Source organism: Pelodiscus sinensis, chromosome 6, assembly GCF_052426305.1.
Source record: "Pelodiscus sinensis isolate ZL-2025 chromosome 6, ASM5242630v1, whole genome shotgun sequence".
NCBI lineage: Eukaryota > Metazoa > Chordata > Testudines > Trionychidae > Pelodiscus > Pelodiscus sinensis.
In genome coordinates this window covers 33,712,640-33,730,498 of record NC_143057.1, presented here as the reverse complement: position 1 = coordinate 33,730,498, position 17,859 = coordinate 33,712,640, and the positions used below count along the sequence as shown (strand labels likewise).

At 41.3% G+C, this 17,859-nt stretch overlaps 1 protein-coding gene across 3 annotated transcripts in view; it reads right to left on the bottom strand.

Annotated features, from left to right (window-relative positions):
- Positions 1 to 17,859, bottom strand: part of MAMDC2 (MAM domain containing 2) — a 104,527-nt gene that overhangs the window by 53,399 nt on the left and 33,269 nt on the right. For all 3 annotated transcript variants that reach the window (XM_014581011.4, XM_089779233.1, XM_089779232.1), the window contains exons 3-4: positions 3,600 to 3,871; positions 1,106 to 1,190 (exon numbers count right to left, since the gene is read on the bottom strand). In XM_014581011.4, the coding sequence (XP_014436497.4) occupies positions 1,106 to 1,190; positions 3,600 to 3,871 (357 nt within the window). The remainder of the gene's footprint in view (positions 1 to 1,105; positions 1,191 to 3,599; positions 3,872 to 17,859) is intronic.

The window sequence follows — 17,859 nt, the reverse complement described above, 5'->3', positions numbered from 1 at the left end:
AGTAAAGTGTGTGTAAATTATTAGGCATGTGAGGACTGTGCTAAGTAAGTTTTTAGAAGCACAGTAAAATGTTAGACTAAAAGATAACATTCCAAAGTAGTGTTATTTATTATACACACAGGAATGAAAAAATTCTGATTCGTCCACCATGAAAGTTATTTAAAAATGTAAATATTTCCTATTCATTGCAATTTTATAACTTTGGTAGGGATCTCTGAGATATATTATGGGGAATTAAAAGAGTTAAATTCCTTCTTTTAAGTACATTCATCCGTACAATTGTGACTATATGGAGCTGCTTTGTTGTCTCCATAAAGGACAGCTAGTCACAGAGAGTACATCTACACAGCAACATTATTTTGAAATAACTTAGCCCGTATCTATGCAGCAGGCAGCTATTCTGAAATAATGTTGAAATACTGTCAAGCTGGAGGACTTCTTACTCTGATTCCTGTAACCCTCATTGTATGAGGGGTGAGGGACGTTGGAGGAAGAGTGCTCTATTTCGAAATAAATACTGTGTAGATGCTCCCAATTTCAAAATAAGCTATTTTGAAATAAGCTATGCAATTGACGTAGCTCAACTTGCATAGCTTATTTCAAGTTAAGCCCTGCTATGTAGACACACCCAGGGTTGCAGCTATTGTGTCTACCTTCAGCTAGTCTACCTTTGTGAGACCTATAGCAGCTCTTAAATGTGCAATAAATAGCCCAGAAATAAAATATATAAATTTAAGTAAAAGCAACAAGGAGTCCTGTGGCCCCTTATAGACTAACAGATGCACTGGAGCATAAGCTTTCGTGGGCAAAGACCCACTTTGCCAGATGCAAGGACTTTGCCCATGAAAGCTTATGCTCCAATACATCTGTAAGTCAAAGGTGCCACGGGACTCCTTGTCGCTTTTGCAGATCCGGACTAACACGACTACCCCTCTGGTACTTGACATACATTTAAGTGAAGCTCTCTTGTCATATAGATCTATATATGTACACATACATCTGCTTGGTTTAAATATAGAAAACATTTTACATGGATTATGAGAGAGTATTTTCTAATAATTTTTTAAATTTAATCTATACACATGGTAGGAGGGATAATACTTACCAATACAATATCCGGTAGTTATTTTAATTTCAAAAACTGCTACACTGGCAGAATTATCTTGTCCCAGTACACCTTCCAGTACAAGCTGGAAGATATAAACACAATAGTATAATTGGTGCCAATATTTCCATTACTATATCAGAACTTTAAAACTGCTATATTGGAGTAGCTAAATAACTGTAGTGGTCTTGTCCTGGTTTAATCACTAGAGATGCCTTTGCTGGCAGTCCAATAGAGAAGCCAAGGAGAGAATGGGCACAGAGACTGTACTACTCTCTTTCCTCTAGTCAGTGCTAAAGCACATTGATAGGCAATAAAAGGAAGCCTGAACATTAATTTACTATAAAGAGATAAAACATCCACAGATTCTCTCTCTCAAATCCTCACAATTATGGCTTCCCTCAAGTAGGATGGGCTGAGGAGGCCCAGGCAGCTCACTACTGCGTTCCCTGCTCTAATACGCCTATGGGGGAGCGGGAGGGGAGCTATCATATGGCTGCAAGTGCTCCAGAGGCACATGTCCAAAAGAGACATGTGTGAGCAGAATGGGAACCAGGCCATGGCTCCAGCTCTGGGGCCCTAGCAAATGCTGGCAAGACAAACACTTAGAAGTTATGCATGCTACTGCTGCTTTATAGATGTATCAATGTGCCTCCCATTCCTCCTGGAGGCTATTGGGAAAAAAATTCATCTCCTAGATCACTCCGGTGACTTGAACAGCATTACATCACAGATCAATTTAACCTACCATGTTTTACACACAAGCATAGAACATGCTCCTGCTCCCACTAAAATCAACAGAACATTTCTCATTTACTTTCATGGGGACGGGCTCAGACATAGAACTTACCGCAGCTGCAGTTCCACTGTTGAGACAAAACACATCACACCCACCTCAGCTCAAGACTCTTATGCATGTGTGTATGCACAGTTTGTGGACATTGATGCCCATCCTCCTCATTCCATCACCAGCTATTCTTTATTGTTCCCAGGAGCTTTATGACAAAAACAAGACCAAAAGCATAGACCTGCCACTTGTCAAGACAATGGAGGACTTGCTGAAGTTCTCTATGCTTGTATGTCTCAATATAAATGGAACTTGGGGACCGTTCTAATGCAGTCACTCAGCGAGACAGTGATGACCTGGAGAAACAGCTTCAAGATGGCTCAACGAGAGCTGGAAGCAGCTAGCAAGGGAGTATAGAAACTAGCATAGCACTGAGCTGGGAGCATTTGGACCAGACTGGAAAGTGAAGAAAGATATTACCAGATACCCTGTGGAAAGGCACTTGGATATCAGTTCTGCCCTGTAAGCTTCTAACCACCTTTGAGGATAGGGGAGCAGAAGCAAGAACCAGTGAGTACGGGGGTAACAAAAGCTCTCTAAAGAAGAGTGGGACTGGGAAGTAATTACTGATCTGGGAGCATAGCTGATTAATCCAAGTGGGGGTAAGAACTGATTTATTTGGAAAAGTTACTAATTGCTTTGGGGAGATTAGTAAATTACTAATTGATTTATTTGGCAAGGGACAACTTGAATTATTTAAATGATGGAAGTCAGCAATAACTACTTTATTTTAGAGACAGAATTAGTAGATAGATTGATGCAGATTAGCAAATCAGTGTTTAAATGCACAGATGCTCTGGAACCAGCAGCTAACAGGTTACAGTAGGGATTAATTCTTTCATCCTTCACAGTTACACAAACTGAGTATCATTCACTATAGGAGTTATTTTGACTGGGACCTTAAAAAGCGAGGTCCCATTTGCACCAAAGCTCATCTTTTGGGAAGTAGCAACTTGCTTATGTATGTGCCCTTGTATGCTTACTCTTTCTGTCCAATTACCATGCCGGCTCAGATCTGATTTTTGCATATCACTCTAGCAGCCCCTGCTTGCTCCATGGCTTATCTGGAGAATTGTCCCTGACAACACTGAAGGAACTATGTATTAATCTGAAATCCTTTGTGCACCTAGCTGCCACTGAATTTGCATATATTAGGCCTGCATATTCAGGTCCTCAAGCACATGGCAGAGGAAAGTGAGTGAAAGCCAAAGTCAAGGTTCCCATGAAAAAACTTTTATTTTCTACTGAGTTCTCTTTCTGTGTTCTCACTACTCAAAGATTCTCCTACAGAAAACAAGGAAAAGCAAGAAGAATGCCAATGTAGTTTGCAGAGTTGTTGTAGTTGCATTGGTCCCAGGATGCTAGCAAGACAAAGTATGTGAAGCAATATCTTTTAGTGGACCGATTTCTATTCACGAAAAATGCATGTTTATGAGCTATACAGAACTCTTCTTCAGGTCTATGACATTTGGCTGAATAATACTGAAGACTCTTTCCAAACCTAAAGAAGAGCCCTGTGCTGCAAAAAAGCTTGTTGGTCCATTAAAATATATGATCTCACCCACCTCGTCTCTCTATTTAACAAGAGTCAGTACATTCCAGCATCCAGATAGTAAATCCAGTACTATCTTCTACAACTGTGCTTACTTTGTAATTTTTTGTGGTGTTTCTTAAATCGAGACTGGCTATGAGCCAGCTATCTGAAGGCTCCTTGGCTGACCACAGTAAACGATCAAAGCTTTCTCCTTGCAACCTCAGATACAGGTTTAGCCTGGTAGGATCAAATGACGTCTCTGAGGCTGTTGCAATCTGATAGATAAGCCTGATGCAGCTCCACTCTTCAGAATGTAGTTCAGGACTGCTAAGTACTGCTTTCTCACCCTGAGTTCCCCAGGAAGTGTCCACAGAAATGTAATGACCTAGGAACACAAACACACAGAAAAACAGGACAATAAAATATCAGATGCTTTACTTGTTCCTCACTATATGAAAGTATTCATTTTAGGGAAGAAATGTACAGAGGTCAGACCAGGGGATAGACTTCTTCCTTCCATTTCCAGCACCTCCACCTATTGCGCAAGCATTTAATTTCTCTGTGCCCAATTCACCCATCTATAGAGAAAATATAAACCTACCTCACAGATACACAGATAACTCAAGTTTGCTTTGAGATCCTCATATGAAAGTTGCTGCAAGTGCAAAGAATTCTTTTTTAAAACAAATTTTGGTTATTTTACCCAAGTACTGTCCTTTAAATCTATAGTTTTATGAAGTAATTTTTATATAGATAATGAATTGATTGGATCTTTCACAGGAACACTCAGTTATTTTCTGGACAGAAACATTTCTAGCTTCATTGTATAATTCAACTTTTTAAAAATGAAAATGTATTTTAATGGACAATAAAATCTACGCATTTCTTGTAAATTTGCAGTAGACCTTGAAATAAGCCATTGGCAGTTCTTCCTCAGGTTACTACTGAAAATATACACGAATGCAGGGTAATGTGTTGGGGGGCCATGAGAGGTCACAAGACTCCAAACACTTGGGGCAGAAGGGGGCAAGGGACTGGCCAGTAGCCAGCAGGCAGACTAGCAAGGAATCCGCTCCCCCTCCTGCACTCACCGTCAGCAGAGGGGAAAGCAGACTACTGTGGTTCCAACTCTCTCTGCTCCTCTGTCTGCATTGCTGAGGGGAAGGGCAGGACTGCCCTTGCACTCACCAGCAGGAAGCAGAGCATCACGGCCTGAGATGCAGAGTAAGCTGGGGCCATGTTGTTCCTCTTCCCCCACCACTACCAGAGGGAGAAGAGGTGGGACAGGGGCAGGGAGAAGCGGGGTCTGGTGTGGAGGGGGGTCATCCTTGCCCTTCCCCAGAGCTCCCCTCACAAATGTCCTGATCCATCAAAGCACGAAAGTGTGTGCTTAACTTTAAACATGACGGCTACGTCTAGACTGGCAAGATTTTCCGGAAATGCTTTTAACGGAAAAGTTTTCCGTTAAAAGCATTTTCGGAAAAGAGCATCTAGATTGGCATGGACGCTTTTCCGCAAAAGCACTTTTTGTGGAAAAGCATCCGTGGCCAATCTAGACGCACTTTTGCGCAAAAAAGCCCCGATCGCCATTTTCGCGATCGAGGCTTTTTTGCACAAAACAAATCTCAGCTGTCTACACCGGCCCTTTTGCGCAAAACTTTTGCGCAAAAGGAACTTTTGCCCGAATGGGAGCAGCATAGTATTTCCGCAAAAAGTATTGATTTCTTACAGTAGGAAGTCAGTGCTTTTGCAGAAATTCAAGCGGCCAGTGTAGACAGCTGGCAAGTTTTTCCTGAAAAGCGGCTGATTTTCCAGAAAAACTGGCCAGTCTAGACACAGCCGACCAGTCACCCTCACTAAGTATTGTGTTGAACTGGCACCTGAGTGAGCATGACCCCACTCAACTGTGTAATAACAGGGAAAAAGCCCAACTCACAGTCAGAAGACTTTGGTTCTTTGTACAGCAAATAACCCAGAAACATAGACCTCCATTCACTGCCCTCTCCAAGCCAGGTAATAAGCAGTATATTTATGTTTGTTTATATCTTCTTACCAAGATCTAGAATGGAATTATGAAATGTTTATCTAAATAATCTTTAAAAGGAAAGGAATGCTATAACAATTAATATAGTCCCTGAAAAATAGTCTCCTCATCTCCATCGAGATTGTCCTTAATCTAATCCAGTCTTTGAGAGAGATTTTAGCTCATACACAATTTATTAAATACACTCTTGCTTGTGAAATGTGAATTGTTTTAATCGGGGGTTCTCTTTAGTATACAGTTGGCTTGCTGTCATTCAGATTGCAATTAAAAATTGGTATAGAAATATATTCATAAATATATATCTGGTTTGAATGACCAGCTTGCATATATGTAAATCCCTATTTTTACATGCACAAAGAGAAAAGTTTAGATTTGATTCTCATCTCATACTAAATTTACATCATTGTAGCTCTACATATTTCAGGGATGTGACTTCTGATTTACAGTGGTAGATTACATTAGTCAGGTCCCACATTTATACTGAGAAAATGTATGTGCTGTCAAGGCTGTTCCCCATTCTGGCACTTTGGGTGCAAAAGGTGGGGACCTGCAGGAGATTTTAAAATACCTTGCCACTAAAGGCTTTTGTTAAAAACTCTCGAAGGTCACTGATTTCCTGGCCTTAGATTGGTATCATTGCCACTACTGAAATGCAAAAAAAATTTGAAAACCCAAGAAGGTGCATTTGGGAATTCATTCTTAACCCTCCATCTGAAGAGAGCTTGAAAACTAATTTCTCTCAGCAGTTTGGCTTTGCAGTCTTAGGAACATGGACACAGAAATGCTCACCTTCTAGGACACATGGCCTTAAAAGGGTGATTTCTATTAATATAAAAAAAGAGAAAACACTTAGGGTGTAATAAGATACACAGTACCAAATTTTAAAATAATGTGCTATTTCAACACATTCCTTATCCCTCATGGAATGAGGGTTACAGAGATGCCAAAATAGCGTGCCCATAATTTTGAAAAATATTTCAAAATAACGGGCATATTTAAAAGAAGTGGGGTAGCTATTTTGGGATACCTCCAGTATGTCCTTATGTACCCTTAGTGAAACATTGCTTGGTGGCTAGGTGTTACAGAACAACTGGGAAAAAAAGGTTTAAAACACAGATAATTGCTTCCCTGGGATTTAGTTGGAAAGTTACAGCGTAAGGCGGTAGTTAAATGAGCTCAGCACAAAGAAGTCCAAGAAACCCAAACCTGTTTGTGTCTGACTAAATATTTCCTGTTCTATTCACATTTCAAGACTTATTCCTTCCCTAGGCATGGATGTCGCTGGATTCTCCATCCATAGCTCCCTGGCTTATTTCTTGTCCTCTCAGGCTCTCTCTGGCCATACAACAAGAACAAAAAGGGCTACTGCCCATAATTCAAAAGCCCATACTCTGTTTCCATTGGTTCTCCTGACGTCCTGTCAATTCACTTCCTGCTTCCCTAGCATTCCAAGGGACTCAGTAGGACCCACTATGGTTTTAACTCTTAAAACAATTAGGGTTTGGTCTCAAGAGTTAACTATTGAGAAAAAACTTTAGTTAACTGAATGGCTGGAATGTCCAGAAAAAGGACCTCCTTCCCCAAAACACAACACATACTTTTTAAAAAATTCTAAACAGAACAATGCAGAAACATTGCTAGGGGTTTTTTATGTTTGTTTTGTTGTTTTTTAATTGAGTTAACCAGTAATATCTAGTTCAGTCAAAGATTTTGATTTTCAATAAGGTCCCACTTTTGCCCAGTTTTTAAACATGGATCCAAAGCAGCATATAATTCAAAGCAGTGCACTGCAATTGCTGTTTAGATTTCAGTCCTATTTTTGTCTAGAATGTATGAGACACTCCAGAGGAAACACAACCTCCGTATGACTGCAAACCATAACGCTCATCATTTTGTGTTTTTCAAAAATAGATTAGTATAAAGACAGGGAAAAATACATTCAAATAGAGACCTCAAATTACCAGCTACATGGCTCAACTGCCTTTCTAACTTGAAAACTTAATTATAAGTAGACTTGGATCTACTTTTCTTTTATAAACAGTAATTTATTTTAAAATGTTCTCCGGTGTCTGCCGTCTAGATGTTTATGCCATCATAAAATTTGATTCTGCTCCCTAAATACATTATACACTTGTTCTCATTTGCTGTAGACTCCCTGTTAAAGTGAATAGCATATTTGATCAAAGCAAAGCTGGAAAGCATGTCTCTTGAGTCAGGTCTCTTTCACATTGGTTTTGACCAGTTCATTGTTATTGTAAGGGGACTGTTACCCCTTACTAAAACTCTGTGGGAGTTTTTTGGTTTGCCAGCTCCCAGTTTCAGAAGGGGAAGGGTTCATGAGACTGACAGACCCCAGAGACAATGGAAAGTAGCCAACACTCCAGCTCAGCCTGATTGACAGGTTGGACAGGCCAGTGAGGAAGGGGAGAGGCCAGGCCCCGTCCTCCCTGTGAGATGGGATTGTTCTGGCTCTCTCTGAGCAAACAGAGAGCTGAGACACAGCCCAAGGAGTGCAAGCTGTGTGCTGAGGGGCAGTTTTTGCAGCAGCTGAGCCTGACACACACAGCTCAAGGAGCGCAGGCCCTGTGTTGAGCAGCAGACTGGCAGTGCTCAGAGCCAAAAGGAACAGAGAAGCAACGCAAGAAGCTAGAGACTGGCCAAGCAGCACAGCCTGCAGCTGGATGTGGTGAGCAGCTGGGAACTACAAAGTGTGGGGAGAGGCTCTGGACTGGGAGAGGGATCTGGCCACTTAGAGCTTGAGGCTGTGTGGTCACTGCCAGAGCAAGTGTGTCCAGCCTGCAGCCCCTCCCCCCTCCCCCCGCAGCACATCCAAGGCCTCTAAGGGGCCTCTAAGGAAGAGACTGTGGACTGTCCTTACACTCTGCAGGCTGCTGTTTTGATGTCCCTGTGCTACAGAGCAGGGCTGTGTGTTCTCATTTAACCATTCTCATTGTTTCTTATTCTATTCTCTTTAATCAGTTAGGGTATGTCTACACTACCTCCCTAGTTCGAACTAGGGGGGGGTAATGTAGTCATACGGAGTTGCAAATGAAGCCCGGGATTTGAATTTTCCGGGCTTCATTTGCATAAAGCCGGCCGGCGCAATTTTTAAATGCCGGCTAGGTCGGACCCCGTGCCGCGCGGCTACACGCGGCACGGACTAGCTAGTTCGGATTAGACTTCCTATCCGAACTAGCTGTACGTGGAACGAGGCGTACAGCTAGTTTGAATTAGGAAGCCTAATCCGAACTAGCTAGTCCGTGCCGCGTGTAGCCGCGCGGCATGGGGGCCGACCTAGCTGGCATTTAAAAATGGCGCCGGCCGGCTTTATGCAAATGAAGCCCGGGAAATTCAAATCCCGGGCTTCATTTGCAACTCCGTATGACTACATTACCCCCCCTAGTTCGAACTAGGGGCGTAGTGTAGACATACCCTTGATGTCTAATAAATTGTATTTGCTTTGAACCTTATGAAGTGATCACTGGGCCAAGAAGGCCTGCAGTGTAAAGAGAGCACCTCGGAGTGAGGACACCCTAACTCCTGCCCCTAGTGACTACAAGGTCGGAGATTAAGCCCCAGGAAACCTGGGCCCAGCCTTGTTGGGGTTTCAGGGGCTCTGCTACTCAGGAGAATGGAGGGGGAGCCCTCAGGATCAGGGAGGCCATGGGGTAAAGGAAGTGGGAGCAGGGACTCAGATCCTTTCGCTGGTCCATTTCACCGGGGTGGTATAGAAGCCAGGAAAGTTCCCCACAATAGCAGGACCATTCCCCCGCTTACATTATACACTAAAGCCCTTTTGTAACTGAGGTAATGAGGCAATGAGAAGCTCAGTTCAATAAGATGCTGAACTCTCTGACATCAGTCCAGCAAAGCATTTCAGCACATACTTAATATTAGCAAATGAATGGGTCCATTGTGGTAATGGTACAATTGATGTGCTTAGAGTTTAGCAGTGTTGTCTTCAAGTCATCATTGTCAAGTCCAAGTCAAGTCTCAAGTCACTACAGTTCAAGTCTCAAGTCAAGTTTCGAGTCCCTAAAGTCACTTTCGAGTCAAGTCCCAAGTCGAGTTTCAAGTCTTAATTTTAAAAATGTCAAGTCACTTTTGTACAAGCCATCAATATCAGCATTTTTGGACAATTTTTTCACCAAGTCGATTTAACAAAATTAGCAAGTTGAGTCTCAAGTCACAAACAATGAACCCGAGTCGAGTCTCAAGTTGTCACCTAGGTGACTTAAGTCGGACTAGAGTTCAAGTCGTGGGACTCAAGTCAACAACTCTGGAGTTTAGCATGTGCTTTAAGTACATTGCTAGACTGAGATCAGAGTGCTTGGAACACTGCAGGATGGAGCTCAGAAAGAGACAGCATTCTAAACCAGGGTGGGGAACCTAAAGCCTGGGGGCCAGATGCAGCCCCTTGCTTGCCTGAATTCGGCTCCCTCTGCCCCAGTATTAGGGAGCCTGCACTGGCACTCCAGCTCCCTTGTAATCCCCCCACACGGCCTACTAGCCTGCCCGCCCCCAGACTCTGGTATGTGAGGGGAATGTGGGGAGTATCTTTCTCCTTCTCAGTCAGGGGCCGCCACAGTGATAGTTTGGTTGGGTTTTTCTGCTTCTCACTTGTGTGTGTGGCCCGCAATTGATTTTTTCTGTCAGTCAGTGGCCCCTGGCCCCCCAAAAGTTTTGCACCTGTGTTTTAAACCTCTTCTAAATGAATGGTGGCACTGACTAATATGCTGCCATTGTTGCACAAGGACACTGTCAAGCAGATAGGACTTCAAGGACTTGGTCCAGAGTGATGGTGGGAGAGAAGCTAAAGGCTGTTAGCGAGGGCATAAACTCCCCCAAGTAGAGAGGTGGGCAACCTTCCATACTTGCAAATGCAGTGTTGTCCTTCCTCCAACTAGAAAAGGAGAAACATTTTGACTCCAGAAGTTCACTTCTGCTTGGGCAACCCTTAGGAAGCTGTTGAACTTGGTAGATCTCTTGTTAAAGGCTTATGGCAGAAATAACTCTTAAAGCAGAGTTCTCACCGGACCTAATTTTATTTTTAGCACATCATATGTACAAATATTCCTCAAAATCATCTTCCCTTCAACAGTACAGAACATTTAATTTATTAGTGATCACAGAGAATAATTAGAATGGGCCCGACTGTATCTTAACCATATGCCCGAAGTAGCTGCCTCCTCCCAGGTACAGATCAGAGAACAATGACTCACAATTTCTCCCCTGCTTACCCCTCACTCTGGGTAGGGAATATGATACTCCAACCATTTTCTTGAAGCAGTTTACTCCTCACTGTGCCACTTAGCCAGCTACTATGACTGGCAAATTGATGAGAAATAGCAGAGATAGGGCTTCTCCCATTCTGCACCCTCTCCCCACACATTTGCATGTAGCAGGCAGTATTAAGCAAATAATTCCTATTTTTCACTTGTGGCTATAACACAGTCTGAACAGGGCCAAACAAGGGAGTAAAGTTACCTTATTCCCCAGCAAGGGAAGTAATCTAGACCTATGGCTGTTAGAATAAATGCTGCAAATCCAACTGATGTCAGCGGGACTGTCACATGAATACTATTTGCAAAACAAGGTCTTTAAACTCCTAGGGGAGTGTATATCTCTGACCTTGCTTCTCTAGTAATCAGTTTTCTTAAAGACTGACATTCATTTTAAATTGATTAGGCCATAACCTTGCCACTTTTTCACACAAACACTGCACTTCTAGCTCACAAGGATTTTTATGTTTACTTAGCAAATTTCAGTGTTTTAATGCTATTATAGTAAAATCTAAAGGGCTTCAATATAACACTAAACACCAGCTATATCAGTACTTCTTTGAAGTATTTGTTCCTCAAAACAGTCAGAAAATTACACTGATTGCACATTCTATGAGTAACATGAAAGGCAGGAAGCTAAATATTGTGGCTAATAAACTAAACTACAGACCATTACAAAAAGATTACAAAGCATTTGTAAGAACTAAAATTACCAATTCTACTGATGTAACAGGGTGTAAACATTTAGAACTGTAACCACAGATGTGTTCCACCCTTCATGGGGCTTATGCCTGGTGCAGCTGTTCATTCAATCTAGCACCAGTACAGTTGTGCAGGGCGGGGGGAAAGAGGAAAAAAAGGGGAATATTTTATGAACTGAAGAAATCTAAGTGAAAATGTTATTAGGCATCATTATAAAATGTATATCCACAAATATACAGATTTACAAGACAGTTACAAGTCATCTGTTTTCTCAACCTACCACACAGAAATTAGAAACAGTATAAAGGTTTCTAGAACCAGAAATTTCCTCCATGGATATCTCCTTTGGCACAACAATATCTAGTTTTAATTTTTAAACAGATCATTCTTCTGCGAAGAATAAAAGAACAGATTAGATACCATTTTTGTGGCTACAGCATTTTACAAATATGCATTAAGCTTTGCTCTTTCTACTGTAAGGGTTAGCTAACAAACACTATTTCCCACAGCCATCATTTGTGCAATGAAGTTTGCACTGTAAAGGCAGTATTTTGATCTGGTATAGGTTATACATGAAGGTTTGCTTTGACAACAGTGAAATCTTACTGGCTGCTCTTATGAGACTTTGGCTGAAAACCGCAGAAGTTTCATTATATTATATTAAATTAGAGGTGTTCAGCTTCAAGATTCCATATTTGGTCCATACATGGCGGAAGTAGGGGTGTGGAAGATGCTGCAGGACCCCTGGGATTGAATGGTTTCTATTATATACTTATACAGGGTTTATATTTTCATTCAATGGCACTCAGCATCCCCATTAGAGAAACTGTCCCAGCACCTCTGATTTGGTCCAACTTTTTTTTCAAGGGAAAAGAGGATTTTTGCCTACATTAACTGTTTGCTGAAGTTGTCTGCCTCCCTCAAATATTTTCAATTTTTCAGCAGAAAACTCGAAACCCGACAACCAAATTTGGCTGAAAACTTAAAAGTGTTTTGGCTTTCAGTTTTCCAGCAAAAAGTTGAATTTTTCTGCAGAATAACAAAGAGACTTATTTTACAAGTAGCTACAGTTATTTTAAGATACTTTACCTATAGTTTTACATTTTACTAAGTGAAAGGATTCAGCATTTTAGCATTCCTTTGCACATAAGAGTCAAGCTCAATAGTTCAAAAAATGATTACCCTTGAAGAAGAAAAATCTGTATGTACATTTCATTAATATTTGTCTACACTGGGGATAAAGAATTACTTTATGCCATACAAATCCATAACAAAAACCAAGGTTGTCCCCATGGGACAATTGGTTAACCAATTAAATGGGATTTTACATCCCTAACCACAACAAGTTTGGGGGTTGAGCCTCCCCAGGAATCCTAGCCCAGCCTCATCAGGATCACAAGGCTTCTGCCATCCAGGGTAGATTGGCAGAGGCCCTGGAGGTTTTTCACCTTTCTCTGTAGCATGGGGTACAGGTCACTAGCGGGAGGATTCTCTGCATCTTGGGGTCTTCAAACTATTTGAAGTCTTCAACATCTGAGATATAAGTGAGAGGATTATTCTAGGAGGGGGGTGGGTGAGATTCTGTGGCCTGCATTGTGCAGGGGGTCAGACTAGATGATCATAATGGTCCCTTCTGACCTTAAAATCTATGAGTCTATGAATGCCATAATAAGTATATGATGTGTTCAGTGGTCAATTATCATTGTGTCACTTGTACTGACTTCTTAATTATTTATCCTTAAAAGTGACTATGAAAATAACTTTGTGAGTTTATTGTCTTTCGGTGACAGAAACATTTTGGATGAAGTGCCTGCTGCACTGATGTAGACATAATCCATTCTAATTGCAGTGTATGTGAGTTTCTGCCCACAATGGTGAGTCACTGTCCTGAGTGAAGGTAGAAATGGTTTAAAGCCTTCCTTTGAGAAGATAAGCCCCTACTATTACTAGCCCACAAAATATTTACTGCTTTTTGTATGTTGACACAAAGCACTTTTGAAGCATTGCTACTAGTCGCAGTGGTAGTGCCGTTTTGCCTTGATCCATCAGCCCAACTGTAACTATCTGGCACGTTCAGTATATGCTGCTGTTTTCTGATTTAAAACATCTGCTCCACTACAATGGTCTCACTGGTGATACTTAATTGTAGAATTTTTGGCAAGAATTATGACCTCTGCTTGCTCTCCTTCTAGCTGTCCCAAGATTCTTACATCATATACAGATTACACCAGATTCTCTGTTTGTTTCAAATGTAAGCATATGGGTTTGTTTTCTTTTATAATGTCCTCATATACTTTCATATTCTTCTCAAGTTAGCCTTTGTTTTTTGGTTTTTAAACAACCTTTGCATCAGCTTCAGGGACTGGTGTTCAAAGCGCTGAAAAGTCCTTTTAAGCTGCTCATTTCTGTACTTTGTTGGTCAAATCTGTTATCTACTGCTGTAAAACCCTCCAGATCTGTTCAATTTTCCATTGTTTTGCCTTTGATAGGTTTTTCAAGAAACTATCCCTGTGATTTTGTTAGTACATTTGAGCAGGATGAGGTCAGACTCTGAGACCCCTCTGTGATAGCGGTTTTTTAATTGGAAGGGAAAACATCTAGTAAAGTATTTCCTTTGTTCTTTGGAATTTTCGAAAAGTTTCCATTATTTTATATGCTTAGAAAATATTTAAAAATAAAAAGCAGCTAAAACAGAAACATTTATGTATTCATCTGTTCACGGAGCAGTTTTCTTGGGTTCTGAACTCTACCTCTTCTTTGAATTGTGTTTTTGACAAGAATCAACATTCTGGAGAAAGTGTTGTGGTCATTTTTACTAGACATTTGTTTATTCTAGTATACACTAATACAGGACAGCCTAACACTTCCAGGAGAAACATTACATTTTTCTCTTTTATCATCTACAATACTTCTGTTGTTTCCCTGTTTTATTTACACAGATGCACACTCACTCTGACAGAGTGTGATATTTCCATATGAAATAATGAACTCCATCTTGTATTGTATGTGAAACACATCTCAACAGTCTAAGGCCGTGGTCACCAACCAGTAGATCGCGATCTACCGGTAGATTTCAGGGGCTGTAAGAGTAGCTCTTGAGCCCTCTCTAAACTGTGCACCTGCGCAGTACATTTACTTTAGATTTCCTCATGTAATGTAGGCGGGGCTTCAAGGAAGGGGCGGGGCGGTAGATCTTCGCCTGTTCTGAGACTTAAAAAGTGATCTTGGGTGTAAAAAGGTTGGAGACCACTGGTCTAAGGTACTCCTAATCAACTGCATTCCAGACAGCATCTTTACCTTGGAAAGGTACTTGATATCTCACTTAGCCCTGGCCTACACTAGGGAGTTATTTTGAAATAACCCCCCTTATTTTGAAATAATAAGCAGAGTGTCCACACTATCAAGCCCGTTATTTCAAAATAAGGGGCTGATTATTTCAAAATAATAACTCCTGCTTTCCTTGAAGGAATAAGCTTATTTCAAAATAGTTATTTTGGGAGTTATTATTTCAAAGTTAGTTATTTTGAAATAATTTTCCAGGCTCTAATCTACACCAAAGAATTATTTTGAAATAACCCCCTTATTTCGAAATAATAAGCAGATGGTCTGTCTACACTAGGAAATTATTTCATTTCAAAATAATAACTCCTGAAATAACTATTTCAGACTAAGCTTATTCCTCCAGGGTGCATCTACACTGCACTGTAGGTCAAAATAAGAAACACAATTTGAGCCACACAAATTGCGTATCTTATTTTGATGTTATTTTGAAATTTGAAATTTGGTGCTGTCTTACACAGCACTTATTTCAAAATAAATTGCTATTCCAAAATGTCCCTTGTTCCTCATGGAATGAGATTTACAGGGACGTCAGAATAGCAAGCCCGTTATATTTCAAAATAACGAGCATGATCAAAAGACACGGAATAGCTATTTCAGGATACCTCCAGTATCCCAAAATAGCACTGCAGTGTAGACATAGCCCCAAGGAAAGCAGAATGTGGGGTGCAGGTGGGGGAGCAGGATGTGGGATCTGTGGCTTCTCAGGTGGAATACATGGATCAAAGACAGGGCTCCCCCCCTACTGAAGGGTAGATGAGATATGAAGGAGGGTATGCTTCCGGACTTTTGTTATTTTCAAAAATCTGTATTTCTTGAGTGCTTTAGGAGTAAAGGGAATATGGTTAAGAAATTCCTTTGCTAAGTTTGGGTTCCTTACTTTCTTGCCGTATTGTCACTAAAGGGGTTAAACTAGAACTAGAGCTTATAGAATAGGTAGAATTTTAAGGAAGCATGTGTAAGCAACTGAGAGAGAAGTACTCATGAGGTCTCAGGCACTGATTTACAGGTGTAGGGCAGATAGATGGAGGCATTTCATATCCTAAGAAAAAGTAGCAGCAAGAGGTCTGCTCTTAGGCGTGTGCCCTGGAATCCCAGAGCTAGGAACAGTTACAAGACTCTTATCTAGACCCAGGTGGCTTAGAAACACATGGGACCCAGTGATTGCTGGGCAGCAGATTAATGACTGTACAGACTGTAAAACATGCATGGGTCTGGTACAGGGATGATACTTGGTCCTGCCGTGAGGGTTGGGGACTGGACTCAATGACCTCTCAAGGACCCTTCCAGTTCTATGAGATAGGTATATCTCCATATATTATATATTATGCTGTTTGCCTCTTTAATTCTCTCCTCCCCCGCAACACTCAGAATATTCTTGATTTTATCTAAGATGGGTTTTTAAAAATGCTCTAAAATTAGGCTTTATTACAACACATATCTGCTCCATCTGCATTTTCCAGTTAGGACCTGTGGAAGATAATGAGCCTTCACTTTGTGTTGTGTTTAAGCAACAAGTTGCCAGAGGCAGTTTATTCGAGCAATATTGCAAGGGAAGACAGCATAAGCGGATCTTCAAATACAAAACAATTAAAAACCAATATATATACCTTTCTGTTACATATAACATTAAACAATTACTTCCCTGCCCACTCAGTTCCCATCGGACACCGTCTTATCTCTAAGGTTCTCACTGAGGTCAGCATTCCCCTCTTATCTTGGAGAGCGAGACAGAAAGGCAAACACAGCATCTCTTCTAGCTCTCGCGTTAGCAGGAGTCTGAGTGAACCAGACTCTTGCTCTGCTACTGACAAACCCTGAAATGGCCACCCAAATCCCCTCTCCCTTAGTCCTGCTTCCACAGACCTGTTGTTCTGTATGAGGCTGCAACTGTCATATGTAACTGCTTCTGATGAACCAGAGACAGTGTTAATACAATTATTTAATTCTTCCCTTCAAGTTTCACTATGGAAGGAACGATAGTTATCCATAAAAGTTTACTGTCTCTGCATAAATAAAACTGTTCTTATACCGACACATAAACGACTCACTTCTGCCCCAGTGCACCAAAATGCTTAAACTTAAAGCATGTAACTAATAGTTAACAAATGAATTGTCCCATTGGAACTATTTATGTGCTTAGAATAAAGAATACTGACAGGCAGTCAGGCTGCATATAAACACTGCAACCCAAAACTGATTTTAGGAGGAAAAGACTCTTTCCTTTGACCCAGTCATAGTGTAGTCTTTCAAACAGAACATGTGTGTCAAAAATACACTGTTCAAAATTGAGCTTTTGTGTATCAAAATATAAAGGGGAAGTTATAAGTATCTATGGGTATGTCTACACTACCCCGCTAGTTCGAACTAGCGGGGTAATGTAGGCATACCGCACTTGCAAATGAAGCCCGGGATTTCAATTTCCCGGGCTTCATTTGCATACAGCCGGCCGGCGCCATTTTTAAATGCCGGCTTGTTCGAACCCCGTGCCGCGCGGCTACACGCGGCACGGGCTAGATAGTTCGAACTAGCAAGCCATTCCGAACTATCTGTACGCCTCGTGTAGCCGCGCGGCACGGGGTTCGAACAAGCCGGCATTTAAAAATGGCGCCGGCCGGCTTATGCAAATGAAGCCCGGGAAATTCAAATCCCGGGCTTCATTTGCAAGTGTGGTATGCCTACATTACCACCCTAGTTCGAACTAGGGTGGTAGTGTAGACATACCCTATAAGACAGAAATGAACCCTTCTTGTGCATGTCTGAGTGAATGTATGTTTCATGTATTCTCATGATTTCAGTTCTACATTTTTAATTATGTTTTGAGCTAGAACTTTTTAGGATGGCTGAGATAATTTCTGTGGACTGACCCCCATGAGCTCAATGTCTCAAAATACGTGTGGATCTTTGGACTGATTGGGTATATTTTTGGATCCATGAATATCCACGCTTTAAGTTACTGGAATGGGGAATTCTTCATTTGCAGAAACTTGACCTAATCAAACCACA